At 35.6% G+C, this 13,968-nt stretch overlaps 1 protein-coding gene across 1 annotated transcript in view; it reads left to right on the top strand.

Moving 5' to 3' along the window:
- Positions 1-21: 21 nt before the first annotated feature.
- The window catches only part of GSTCD (glutathione S-transferase C-terminal domain containing), a 60,783-nt gene continuing 46,836 nt past the window's right edge, over positions 22-13,968 (top strand). Inside the window, exons 1-5 of the mRNA XM_027677096.1 lie at positions 22-62; positions 3,808-4,239; positions 5,822-6,283; positions 9,549-9,803; positions 10,526-10,619. Of these exons, the coding sequence (XP_027532897.1) occupies positions 3,829-4,239; positions 5,822-6,283; positions 9,549-9,803; positions 10,526-10,619 (1,222 nt within the window). The 5' untranslated portion in view covers positions 22-62; positions 3,808-3,828. The remainder of the gene's footprint in view (positions 63-3,807; positions 4,240-5,821; positions 6,284-9,548; positions 9,804-10,525; positions 10,620-13,968) is intronic.

Raw genomic sequence — 13,968 nt, 5'->3', positions numbered from 1 at the left:
CCGGGCGGTGCGCGGGGCCAGGGCAGGAAGGGGCGGAGCCGAGGCGGAGGCAGCAGGGCCGGGTAAGGAAAATAACCAGCAATACAAATAAATACAGACTGAATGCTTTGCTATTCTAATGAAATATGTAAGGAGGTCATGACAGAAGCCCATTTTGTTAAAATTACTTTTTAAAGTTCTTGTGGAAATTAAAGTATTAATTAAAGTATTAGCTCTGTTGATGTTGAAAAGCTCAATGCAAAAAGCAGAGTGGGGTTTTCCAATGCTTGCTCTCCTTACCTTTTCAAGTTTGTTCTCCTGGTCTGAAAAGTATGTAACTTTAAACATCCCGGTAGTTGATATTTCCTGTTCTTTGGGGCTTTAGGAAGAAAAAAATCTAGTAGTATAGTGTATGAGAAGAATTTAGGACTATTTTAAAATAGCGGAACAATATACTGCAAAGACGCCTTCAGGTCTGGTACCATAAGAACTTGTAGGATCAGGACCTTTAGCTGAGAGAGATCTGATTGCCTGTACCAAACCAAAATGAATTGCTGTCATATAAATGATGAGAGATTAATTTGTCCAGGTCTGGAAATTGTTTGTGTATGTAAGTACCTATTCTCACATTTAAGCCCAATATTGTGAAATGTGCCATGTTCTTAATTCTCCCTGAAAACCAGAGAAATGAGACATTTGTATTTTTGTGATTAGAGCTGGAGTTGTCACCTCCTCTGGAATCTTTTCCACTGTTAAGTGTAAGATACTAGTTGCTTGCACTTTTTTTTAGAACTTAGCAATTTACAGTTTGTTTTTATTTGGTTCAGAATTACTAAATTTAATAATTAATTGTTGCTGTATTGATACTGTCATTGTTTATGTGATTCCTTAAAAAGGAAATTCTGATAATATTGACCATAATACCAATCTTTGGATTTTCCCTTACTCTTCCTGTGTGAGAAGAGTTTAATTAACTGAAACAGTGATCTTAGCTTAACCCTTCTTCTCTCCCTTCACCTTGAATTAAATCCATTTCTAAAATTTTTATGAGTACTTTATTGAGTAAGTAGATCATAAATATCACTGTTTCTGTGTTCTTTTTGTCTTTGTAGAAGTTCATTTAGGTTCAGAAAAATAATTCAATCTCTCTGTCATGTCATACTCAGCTCATGTTGGAGCTGAATAGTGGTAAATGACTGTGTATATTTACAAAAGTTAGTCTGAGTTTTGAGGACATTAGTAACCACCCTCAGGCTGTCTAGTACCTCTCCCAGAGGTTCTCCCTTCAAGGCATTTGGAAGAACAGACCTTTGCTGAATGTACCTTTTCTTCAGTACAAAATCCAGAGCCTTACCTAAAAAGGATTGAGAGAGGTAACTCGAAGTTACAATACTGTGGACTAAATGAAGTGGCCTGCATTCATATTCCCATTTTCTGACCCTGTAAAGAGAATGGAGTGGGTGGTTCTGGACTACATCTGCTTATCCTGCTTCAGCAAGATCCTAGTATTGGTTTATATGGTTTTCATGATTTTTGATAGTTGTATACCTGAGAGTGAGAATGGTTTAATTTGACCAGAAATATTTCAAACTTAAAGAATACAGGTGGATTAATAGGATAGCATCAGCTGTGTTTACTGGGTTGAATATAAAGCAGGCCAATGATCAACAAGTCGTTATTTCCAGTAAGTTGCTGTCTCTGGGACTGTCTGACAGCTGCTGTTACTCATTGCTACTGGGTAGAAGTAATTTTGTTCAACAGATTGGAGGAGAATTCACACTGAGGCTGTTTACCCCTTCATCTACCAGTTTTCAAGCAGTAGTCTGATTAGTAGTACCTCTACTTGGGCATCTTTTAAATACTTATGTTTTATTTTTAGCCTAATGACACATTACCCTTTGTGGTGAGACAGTGCTTCAGAGCTGCTACTCTGGATGAAAGTGGGCAAGGGTCAGTGTACCTGTTGAGAGTACCTACGTGGTGAAAAGATGAATGTTTTATTTGGGCAGTCCTGAGTGATGGATGTGGAATAATTTGTAACAACAGGTTGCAATAGTTGGAAACCATAGAATAATATACTTTGGAAATGGAAACCTTATCAGAATTTACTAAAGTATTTATCAGTTCTATATAGCATGATAATGACCAAAATAACTGATTGTGTCCAGTAAGGTCAACCAGAAGAAAACATTTATCAGTGAAGTGATTGGTAAGATGTATGTGTATGTCTGAGTGGCCAGAATGGCCAGGAAAAGATGGGCTTGTGTGCTCCTTGAGTTCCCATGGAAAATAAAAATAATAACCCAAATGCATATGAAGGTACTGTTTAATATTGAAAGTAGTACTGCAGTCAAGAATAGGAGTTTAAGTGCTGGTCACTATGGATTTAACAAGTAAGACTAACTCTTCTTGACTTGCCTCCTTAGCAGTGCCTTCACTATGTAATTTCTACTTTCTGGGAAAGTAGGTATTTCATTATGTATTGTCTTGTTCTTTGTGTGGCAGGTGTATTAATTAAAGAAAAACAGCAGTACTCATAGTAGAGCCACTGTTCTTCTGAGACAATAACATGTCATGTAATAGTTTAAAAATACTTTGCTATAACAGTCATTAGTATGATCTTAGTGTCAGGTGGATGTGGTTTTATTCTTCCACTGCCTTCTTTTAAGCAGTTGATTTGGCCTCGTGATAGATAATATGAAGTACTAAATTTGATGTACATGTCTGCATGAAGAAAAAATAATCAAATAATCAGCATATATCAAATGAAAATCTTTTTTTTGCTTTTTAAATAATTCCATAATATTCATGTAACTGCACAAAGACCTTATTATTCCAGACAGTTATTTGAAAGACTCGTGTTTTTCCAGTGTCACTGATGCTTTGTATATGTGTATATAAAAAACATTCTGGCCTTCCTTAGCAACGTTTAAATTTTTCTCTTACTGCGCTAGAGCTGTCGTCTGTAACACTTGCTGTAAGAGCCCCATCTAGTGTCTAAGGCTTTTCAATGCGAGCTGTGATTTGTAGGTTAACGGGCAATTCCACTGAGGAATGGAGCATAAAAATTATTGCATCAGTGCTTTATGTTAAACTGGTATGGAATATTGTAATATTCCACAATGAGGAAAACTAATTTTAGCTTTTAATATATTGAGAAGATATTAATTTCAGCTATGCTACTGTGGTATTCAACTGCTTAAAGTAGTTGGGTGCTTGAGGTGTTCATGTAGCATTCATGAAAGGAATGTTTATTTTCCTATGTGTCCTTCAGTTATTATGTCGCCAGGCTCTAGATTAATTTTTAATACAGAATATTATTTCCCATGGCCTAAATACCCTCTATAAATGCCTTTTAGCAGTTACAGAAAGACAAGTGTGTGTATTACAGAACAGACTGTTGTAGATATGTGCTTAGGAACTTGCTTTTTCAATAATACATGGTTAATGTTGTGGGAGATTTTGAGTTAAAAAAACAAAAAAACCTTGCTATAAAATGTTTATGCACTTAAAAATTGAAAAGAAAACATTTTCTTTTGGTTTTATTTGTTTTGTTTGATGTCAGAAATATGCTAAAATGTAAAAAAAAAAAAAGTACACAAATCATTTTCCTGTCCATGATCTGTATGTGAAGAGACAATGTGTATGTGAAATTGTTCTTTTCTCTCAAAAAGGGCCTGCAGTCCAAATATACAGGCAGGATCTCTGTAGTAGTGTCGTATGTTAAAATCAGTTATAGCAGATAGTGGAAGAACCAGTGTTTTAAAACTTTTTTTGTTCTAAGTTCTGTATTCTTTTATGAATGTCATGCTCTGATTTGTATTTCAGGAACTTCAACTCAGGAGGAAGATGAAAGATTGCATCACTGAAGAACATTTATATTTGGCTTTTTCTCATCAGTACAGAGATAGTATCTTTCCTCTTCATACATCTATCTCCCTGTTTTTGCTATCCTACTGTGACTGCAAATTATTTAAAATTTTCTTAGTGCCAACTGGTGAAGATGTGGGTAATCAATGTGTGACAAAAAACCTCCCTGGCGATCTTGAGGTGCATTTAATCTCCAAGTGTCAGCTTCCAGAGGTTGTGCAGAGTTGCAGTTTACCTGCAGTTGTCGTGAAAGATGGCAAATTCTGCCGAGCTGGGCTTTCTGTTGTCTTAAGACATATAATACAGAAAACGTATGAGGCAGATCCATCTAAAAAGGATGTTTTGGAACTCTTGGGCTTTAAGAAGACTTGCTTAAAAGCTTGTGCTGAAGTGAGTGCCTTTCTTTCTCTTAGATACATTAAGTTTTTTTTAATTAGCATTAAATACTCATAAGTAGACTCTTAATATTGATGTAAACTAACTTCTTTTAGTGAGAAATTAAATTTGCTTAGAAAATGAATTTTCTTAATGGAGAAATATCTGTACTTTGGCATAAAGATGAAAATAATTATTTTTGAAGATACTACTTAGCAGCACAAAAATCCCTTAAAATTCAAAAAGTATGTTAGATCTCTGTTTCATGACTAACAGTATAAATGAGTTCTAAAGTTTGAAGTAAACTAAGAATTATCTAATTTATTTTTAATTTTGATTTCAAGAGCACCATAATACTGTTAGCCTTCACTGCCAGGGTGCACTGCTGGCTTATGTTTAGCTTATCCTCGTCCGGTTGTTCACTGACTTTTCAGCAGAGTGGCTAACATGGCCAGGTGGCCAGTCACTAGCCTGTACCATTCCAGGGGTTTAGTCCCTCCTAGAATGGGCTCCCTGTCAGCCCATTCTCTAGCCTGTGCAGGCCCATGTGAATAGCAGCTCTTTCATGGAGTTTGTTGACTGCTCTGCTCAACTCACTGTTGTCCTTGATGTGAGTGTAATCCATCACCCCCCTCCAGGTAAAGATGATCAAATAGGATAGGCCCCAGCATAGACCCTTAAAGATTTCCACTGCTAACTGACCTTCAGGTAGCATGTGAACCATTGACCAACACTACCCTTTGAATTGAGATTTCAGTCTATTTATCACATAGCACTTTACTCATCTGACAGCTCATCCATCTAGACTTGCCTTCCTTGCTCTCTCAGGAGGTTGAGCTCCAGTCTGTCAGGATTGCTACATCCATGGTTACCACTGATTACTGTGTCTCCAACCCGGTTCATCCCTGTTGGCGTGTAGCAGATTTGGAGGAGCACATCTCTGTGTTAGTGCACACAGTGCTGGTGTAAAGAAGTTGTCCCTGACATCCTCCAGAAACCTCTGTAATCTTTTGGAACTGCTGGAGAGCTTCATTCTGTATTTCAGAGGGCTGCAAAGTGAGTGAACTGAATAAGAAAAGAAAGGAGTTTAAAAATTGTAAAACCTTTAAGTACGGGTGATAAGAAAAAGAGGACAAGGATAAAAGCGTGAAAAAAAATAAGTAATTTTTTTGAAGTGCTTTTCAGGTAGACAAAAGTTTTTTTTGATGTTGCATATTAAAAACCCATTAATAATATAATGCATTTCTGAAAATAAATGTGCTCAAAATCTGTTTGGTGTAATTGAATCTTATTACCACCATTTGGTAGAGATGACATATAGAAATTGATCACACCTTTCCTTGTTATGAGTTATGCAGCCACCCTAATATTACGTCAATAATAAGGAATAAAAATATGCTATACTGGATAACTGTTCATTCTGTTATATATAAGGTTTAGCTTCCTAATTCTTCTGTAGCAAAAGTAATAGAGAATATCTGAGTTTCTAAGATTAACAAAGAAATCTGGAATTTCTTTCCTTAAAGTGAACGAAAATGTATCCTGGATTTTGTTTCTCTTTCTGTAGAGACATTAATTACATAAATTTATTTGACAGGTTAGCCAGTGGACCCGACTTTGTGAGATCAGCATTCCTCTGGCTGTGGAAAGGTTTTTGACGGCATCTCCTGAGCACTGTCAGGCTATTCCTTCTGACATTTTACAGTTTGAAAGGAAGCTTGGAGAACCTGTCCGAGTACATAATGATGACAAAATTCGTAGGCAAAAACTTCAACAGCAGAAGGCAGGTGCCAAGGCTGCAGTGCCTGTACTTGGTGAAGAAGCAGCAAGGGAATTAAAAGCAGGGGAAGTGCATGAGCCTTCACCCCCAAGTTTGGAACTGAGTGTAGCTTTCTCCAAGCTACTTGTCCAGGAAGCATCAGATGCAGTCAACAGAGAGGCCTCCCACATCAGGAGAACAAAAACTTCTGACCTTCCACTCTTGGACCACATCTTTGCAGAAGGGCTTTATTTTACTGTGGCAGATATAGTGCTTTTGCCATGCATCCATCAGTTCTTGGTAAGATGACAAATTCTGCAAATATTAACTAGTGTGTATGTATGTTTTTTTAAGAACTTGAAAGTTGTAAAATATGTTATTTAAAACATATTATGGCATTCACAGTGTGACCTTAACCCAAAACAGAGGATATGTCTTTGTTTTTGTACAAACACAAAAACCAGGGATTGGTTTTAAATACATAGCATATAAATACCTAGTAAACACTGTTAACTGTTAAAATATTATACTGAAATATTTTGGTACCAAGTTGCCTAGAAAATAGTAATTTTAGAATACTGGTGCAAGTGGCTTGAGCTCAACTTCAAAACCAATTCTGCAGTGGGAAAAACTTCTGTGGCAAGACTGTGCAAGAGTCTTGCTCAGCATAATCTGTGTACTTAGTTTTATAAGGATATACACACAGGAATGATTTAAGGAAATGACAGCTATGTCTTTATTTCGCATTACAATAAAATGATACAGTGAATTTGCCTGCTACCAGCATTCCTGCAGTTATGCTATGAGATTTATAGCTAAGATGGTGTCTCTTGCCAGGAAGAGCTCTGAGTGAGGTTGGTGTTGACATTTTGATTTTGCAAGTTGCTTTGCTAAATTTGCCTTATGGTGTTCGAAAACAAAGGGAATTCCTGGAGAAGATACTGCTAGTCAGATTGAGAGAAACAATCTCTAAAATCAAGATAGGGACTATCAAACATTAATAATGTGACAAACGTCCACTTTATAACTTCTTTAGCCAATATCATAATCCTCAGTGGATTGATGATAGCAATATCAGAGTCCAGAAGTAGGTTAATATGGCTACCTCTGAATTAGGATGATGAATTATTTTACAGAAATGGTTCTTAATTCACATCTGCTTTGTTTGTTTTGTGAATCACATGATTGAAGATGAACAGCAACTTCTGCATGGATGATACTAAACAAAAGTATTAATACAAAATGCTTTCCTACTATTTAAAAATCTTTAAAGTATTTCAATCTTTGTTTTTCCAAGACCTTTTTAAATAAGAAGACCATAACTTTTTATAGTAATTTTTTCATTTACTGGTGCTGGGCATGAGAAGATTCTTGGATCAGATGCTTAATTGATTTCAGCAATGCAATTGAGATTGTTCTGTAGATGTACTGTGAGCAGCTGAGAATGATGTATTTATTTACTTTGTATGTGTGACCCTTAAGGCCTGGTCAGCAGCTTATGAACTATATATTTTATAATACACTTGTGTAGATCATGCCAAGAATTGCCCTAAAAACCTGGTTTTCAGTTTCATTTTTATCTGAATTACAAGAGCTCTCAGGTAATGTTACTTTATTTCTCTTCTCCGATATGTGATCGTTTTCTAAGAAATTATACCTTGATTCCTACAGTTATCATTGAAATTGAATAACTTGCATCTTGAAAGCTTCTTGCAAGCAGTGAGTTGAAACTGCTCTTGTTGATGGAAGTGCCAGAATTTAATTCCATATTAAAGTGTTATTTGTCACTTGTATAACTGGACTTCCTGGATTGTGTTTAAAAAAATCACTGTAGTTGCATTTCCACTTTGATTTAAGGGTGTGAATGATAATGAAGTCTTCAGTGAGTATGTGTCTGGAAAGTAACACACCATAAATGTGAGGAGACCTGACTAGCTGATTGTAATTATAATTACCAAAAGTAAGATAATGAAGCTGAAGAGTTGTTTTTCATTACCTCATTCCAATTCAGTTATCTTTCTGAGGTTAGCTTTGGTACACTTTCTATTAGTTGTAACTGTTGAAAATTAATAGAAGCGTAACAGAAGCTCAGTTCTTCATCTGGCAGAAACTACTCTTCAGTTTTTAAAATACAATTTAGAACACTTGATAACTAGTGTAACAGTGCCTCTTAGAATTGCTTTCCAAAAGACTTCTTCCTTAACTGAATTATTGTATCTTTGCCTGTGTTACTATTAGGGTATTAAATAAGATGCTAAAATCACACAGTTCATCCTTTCTTTGCTCCTTTAGCTATTGCTAATTACTTTTGATTATCCTAAGCATGTTATAAACACAGCATGCAAGAGAGCTGCTTGAAATTTCGTGTCATTTCAAGTGTTGTTTACCAATTTCTACTTCCATGCTGCGGACAGATACGTGGAGGAATGCTGTTTTTGCATGGCCTTTTCTGCCTTTTCCTGTAATCATGATTTTTAATTTTCTATTTAAAGTGGGCACACCATCACAGGGTAGTTCAGGTTGGAATAATTGAGGTTGGAGGGCACCTCTGGAGCTCATCTTGTCCAACTCCCCTGCTTAAAGAAGGATCGTCTAGAGCCGGTTTCCCAGGATCATGTCCAGTCATATTTTGAGTGTGTTTCGAAGGATGCAGACTTCAGAACCTCTCCTGTTAAGAAGACGATCTTCATTGTTTTGAAAAATTTGGGAATCTAAAGAAAGCAATTTAATTTCACCAAATACATCCTTTTTAAAAGTAACTGGACTTCATGTAAATTATGATTTGGTGTAATTTTTTTAATATGTGAAACATATTCTCACTAAAGAAATTTTTTATTTTATTTTTTACACTTAAAATTCTAATTTCTATTGAAGGCCACATCAACTCATAATCATATACACTTAATTCACAAAAGAAATATACTGGTTACCGTTGTTTTATAAAGATACGTAATTAAGATTGTAAAAAAGTCTGAATAAATACATGACTTTTAAAAAAAGAAATAAGTTTGATTCACTACTACTAGAAAAAGTTGCAGATGTAGTGAAAAGACTTGAGTAAAGAAGAAGGATAATATGCCTGTTTCTGTTTTGCTGTTGCCACGTAGTGTAAGGTATTTCAGGCTTGCAGTTCCCAGCAAAATAGCTGTTGGTGGATGAGCTTTTAAGAACATCAGGCTACTTGTGGGAAAGAACGACATTCAGATGGTCTTGCTTAGAGTTCAGTATTCATGGCAAATTACTGCACTGGGTTTTTTTCTCTGACTGCCAACCAAAATGAATCATTCCTATGTTAGGAAATGGCACATAGTTAAGAATATTATTTAAACTGAGCTTTTTTGTTGCTGATTGAAATTATGAATAACATTGGTCGTGTAAATCTTTTCATCCTATTAAGCAAACAGGGATTGCAGATAAAGTCTAAATCACCAACTTGCAATTCTACTTGCAGTTGTATTATCATCGTGCTATGAATACACATGCCTGGCATAGAGCTGAGCTCACTTCTGTAGTTCATGCCTTCTTGTGGCTTGTAGGAAGAAACCTTCCCATTTTATTTTTTTAGGTTTCCAGCAAGAAACAAGGCAGAAACCTGGTAAATTTGCCGCTGATATCCGCTTGGTATCGAAGAGTTCAAGAAGTACCTGGAGTAAAGAAAGCTGCTGGCAAATGCAATATGGAGCTTCTCCAGCTTCCAGAGTTGATGTCTGCTCTAGAGGAACAGGCACAGGACTTCTCTTCAGTTCCTGATGAGTTAGAAGAGGAGAATGAAGACAGTCATTTTATAGGTGGTCCGAGGCCAACTATGACTAAATTAATGGTAATTTAAGCTTTTTAATGAGTTATCTTTAGTTATATTCTGCTTGATTTTTAGTAAGTAAAATTTTATTGGAATTGTAGAAGCTAAGTCTGACAGCCTTGAACAGTTTAATACGTCTTGCTTTTCTTATATCTGATATGCATTGACATAGAATTGATTTTACTTTTTCTTTCTCTTCTGATATTTGATCAATTCAGGAATTGAGGAAAGATAGGACTGCTGAAAGCCCTGTCAATAATTCAGAATAATCAAAGTAACTTTTTGTTTGAATTTTCATATTGTATTCATCTTTTAAAGATATTTATATAAAGGATGACAAAAAACCCTATTGCTTTTATGTTTGATTTCATTATTCAACTCTTTCTGGTTTTTGGGGTTTTTTTTTGTTATTTGTTAGAACTTTGAACATCTGGGAACTCTAATGAGTTTTGTTAAAGAAAACTGTCCATCATGTTCCATAACTCTCAGTATTTTTTGCATAGAGGTTGACAGCATTTCCTAGAAAATTAACAGGACTTTCTTGTGAAAATGAGAGAAATACATAATTTGAATCTCATATAATTCGACTCTCATATAATGTAGAGTCATCTGCCTGTTTAGTTTCAGTTAGGCTGAAGGTGTTGTTGTTAATCTGATGCCATTAAATTCAGTGAGAATTTTGATACCAACTTTAGTGGTAAAGGATCAGGGTCTTAACTTATTTTTTTCTTACTTCCATGTAGGAAAATGGAATTGAAGCCAAGTTTTTTCCACATCCATGCCCCAACTGGACCCTAGACTGGACCAGTCTACCATCTGCAGTCAGTCCTGGGGAAGGTAAGGGGTTTTATGTTCGTGTGTGCATATTTAACAGTGCCTTCTTCTGGTGAAGCCATTTAACTGTTTCCTAGGAAAATATGTTAATTTTCAATGTGTTTCAGAGCTCTGTGGAACAGGTAAGCAATTTTAAATCTGTTTTAAAATTCAGTCTGTTTCTGACACATGGTGGCATGACTTCCCTCACAGGTCATCAACAGCTGATGACCAAACTGGGAACAAAAAATTGACCTTGAATTCTGAACCATATTTTTCCCCACTGTTTCCTACTTTCGTAAACTTTTCTTTATACCTAGAATAGTAAACTACAGGATGTTAATGTCATCGGCACAAAAGTTGTACATGGACTGTGTCTCCCAAAGCAGCATGATGATGATGATTTTTTTGTGATGAAAATAATAGTAATTAGCAAAGTTTGGTAGCTACATACTGAGTGGCACTTTTCCCTGCCCTGTAGGGGCAGTTTGCTTTGCTGGATTGCAGGGCAGTTCTGTTGCCCAAGGGCTGCGGTTCTACAGGAAAAAAACCCCCTGATTTATCACAACATTTATTGTTTTCATCACTGTTGTGAATATTGAATACCTCTTCCACCTTGCTGTATAGTGTCCTCTAAAATGTCTTATGCATACTGACAGAAAGTAAGAAGTTAGTGAAGAGCTATAGATTTACAAAAAATCATTCAAAATTACCTAACTGAATACAATTGTGTATTCCCATCTATGATATAAAAGCTGTAAAAATAAGGTAAAATTTCACGTTGATTTCCTCTGGTTTGGATCTGTGTGTAGTTCACAAGGCTGTGACAAAACTCACATATGTACCATTAGTAGATTTATATTTTATAGAAAGTGTCCATCCTTCTAAACTGTTTTCCTCTGGTTTGTCCTGAGAGACATGTTTACTGGGATGTTGCACACCCTGCTTTAGTTATAGATTCGTTCCTTTAGCATGGAAGAAAAAAAAAACCAGAACAAAACCAAACTTAGATTTGCTTCTGTCTATATTACATCATGCTTCTTCAGACTTATGTGGATGTTTTGGATTTATTTCTTATGTTAAAATAGCCTTTGTAGTCTGCTGAAATGCTTGGGAGGATTATTTGTCTTGAATTTCTGTGACAAGTTCCAGTATTTTGTCAGAAGTGAATGAACATTTTTGCTCCTTTCCAATGTTCGGGGTTTGGGCTAAAGTTTTAGTTCATACTTTTGTCAAGATCTCTTCTCTTTTGTTTGAAAGAAAATTATGAAAAAGATGCATAACATACAAAAACACATAATGAATATATATTTGGAAATTTTTGTTGTAAGGAGGCTCTTGGACTTGGTTAGACTGTGGAGAAAAATCAGCTCCTGCTGTTTCCTGCCTGTGTTTCCTGCTTGCTCTCTCTTTTCTTCATTTTTCCTGAAATGGTTACTAATGACATTGATCTATGAAAATGATTTTCAGTACAATTTTTGGGAAGTTTTGCTAGCTTAACAAGGTGCTGAGAGAGAGATTTCAGCTTCCTTCACTCAAGATCACAATAATGCTGATACCATTTTCTGGTTTAGGGAAACTCCAAATGGTTGTCCATTTAGTCCAGGAGCAACAGAGTCACACAGTACAAAAAGGCATTTCCTGATGTGAAAATTGATTTTGCTTTTCAGCTGGGTACATCTGCATGCTTGCCTCTGCTGTTCTAAGTGCTACTGTTCTCTGTTTTGTGATTCTTTTCCTACTGCAGCTAATCATTGTTATATCAATTGAATTCTCAATATTTTACTACTAAATCCTACCTGGCATGCTCAGAAAATAGTCACTGGTTCTGTCAGGGTTTTAAACTGGATCTGAGAAGTGCAATTCAAGCTTTCAAACAGATTACCCCTATAACTGGTAAATAAATTTCCTCTCACTAACGTTGATAGGCAAAGTAGAGAATGTTTCAGTTAAAACTCCCTTTGTTTTTTTTTTATCCACAGTAAATTTAATTTGCCAACAAATCTTAATTTAATAGCATACGTGGTATACTTTCTTTGCTCACAATTTGTGTTATATGTATGTAGAAGTTCTGGGATTGAATGGTTTAGTCTGTTTGTAAGTTTAATTAGACCACCTTGCTGTCACAGGTATTTATGACAGAAAAGAATTACAGATGATTGCAGTTTTAATGTATTATTTAGATTATACGTTTAAGATGGTTCAGGTTTTTTTGATGAGGATTATTTACTGTTGTAAAACTAAAGATTTTCACATCATAATTTGCATTTCATTTCCTTAGTCATATTTCTGAAGCAGAATGAGATAGAATAGAATAGACTATTTCAGTTTGAAGGGACCTGTAATGATTGTCAAGGCCAACTGCCAGACCACTTCAGGGCTGACCAAGTTAAATTAGGTTGTTGTTAAGGCATTGCCCAAATGCCTCTTAAACTGGCAGGCCTGAGGCATCATCACCTCTCTAGGAAGCCTCTTTCTTTCTTTGATCACCCTCTCAGTAATGAAATGCTTCCTAATGTCCAGTCTGTACCTTCCTTGGTGCAGCTTTGAACCACTTCCATGTACAAACCTTTGTTAGTTCTAGTCCTGATGCAATTTTTAAAAGGTATGTGATTGACCAAAATGGAGTCATGTTTACATTTTAGATATCCTCCAACTTTTTAAGTTTCTGCTGTACTTCCAAAATGTATGGCTTGTACAGTTGTGTGTATTGAGACGTGAATCTATAAGCCTCTGTGAGCATCTGGGCTGTATTTGAAAGAATATATCCCGTCGTATAGTATCTTCATGCCTTCTGTAACTGTTGATGTTCTAGGATATTGTAGTTGTTGAGTTGTTCTTACAAACTTTCCCATTTTAAAGGAATCTAACACAAAATATTTCATTTATTTAAAAATGTATTGTAAATGCTGTTTTCTCTTCTAGTTGACTGTATAAAAACTTGGCCAGTACTTTATTTTTCCAAATCTATGTTTAGGTCAGAAATATGTTGTTATTGTTTATTAAATACAGAAGCCAAAATGTCTCAGCACTTTTGTTGTTTCTTCCAAGTCACGTAGTGTGTGACAACTTACACCCAAGCACACAAATCAGGTCTGTCTGGCTAAATATATATCTTGATATTGAAAAAATAATTTGTGTAAAATCTCAAAATAATTTCTAAGTAATGTTAGAGGCAAATACTTGTATGCCATTAATATATTTATTGAAATACTTACTTGCAATAAATACTTCAGTTGGCAGTAGACACAATCCAAAAGTCCTAACCAAACTCAGTACTTGGTTGTGTTGAGTTTTCCATAGAAGAAAAGATACATGTTGTTGTTAATATATACAAACAATAAAAAGCGGGTGGCAGGTCAGAATATGTAAA

This window comes from Neopelma chrysocephalum, unplaced genomic scaffold (assembly GCF_003984885.1).
Source record: "Neopelma chrysocephalum unplaced genomic scaffold, ASM398488v2 Primary Assembly neopelma1_42b, whole genome shotgun sequence".
In the NCBI taxonomy this organism is placed as follows: domain Eukaryota; kingdom Metazoa; phylum Chordata; class Aves; order Passeriformes; family Pipridae; genus Neopelma; species Neopelma chrysocephalum.
The sequence above is the reverse complement of the archived record's forward strand: the minus strand, read 5'-3'. Positions and strand labels throughout refer to the sequence as shown.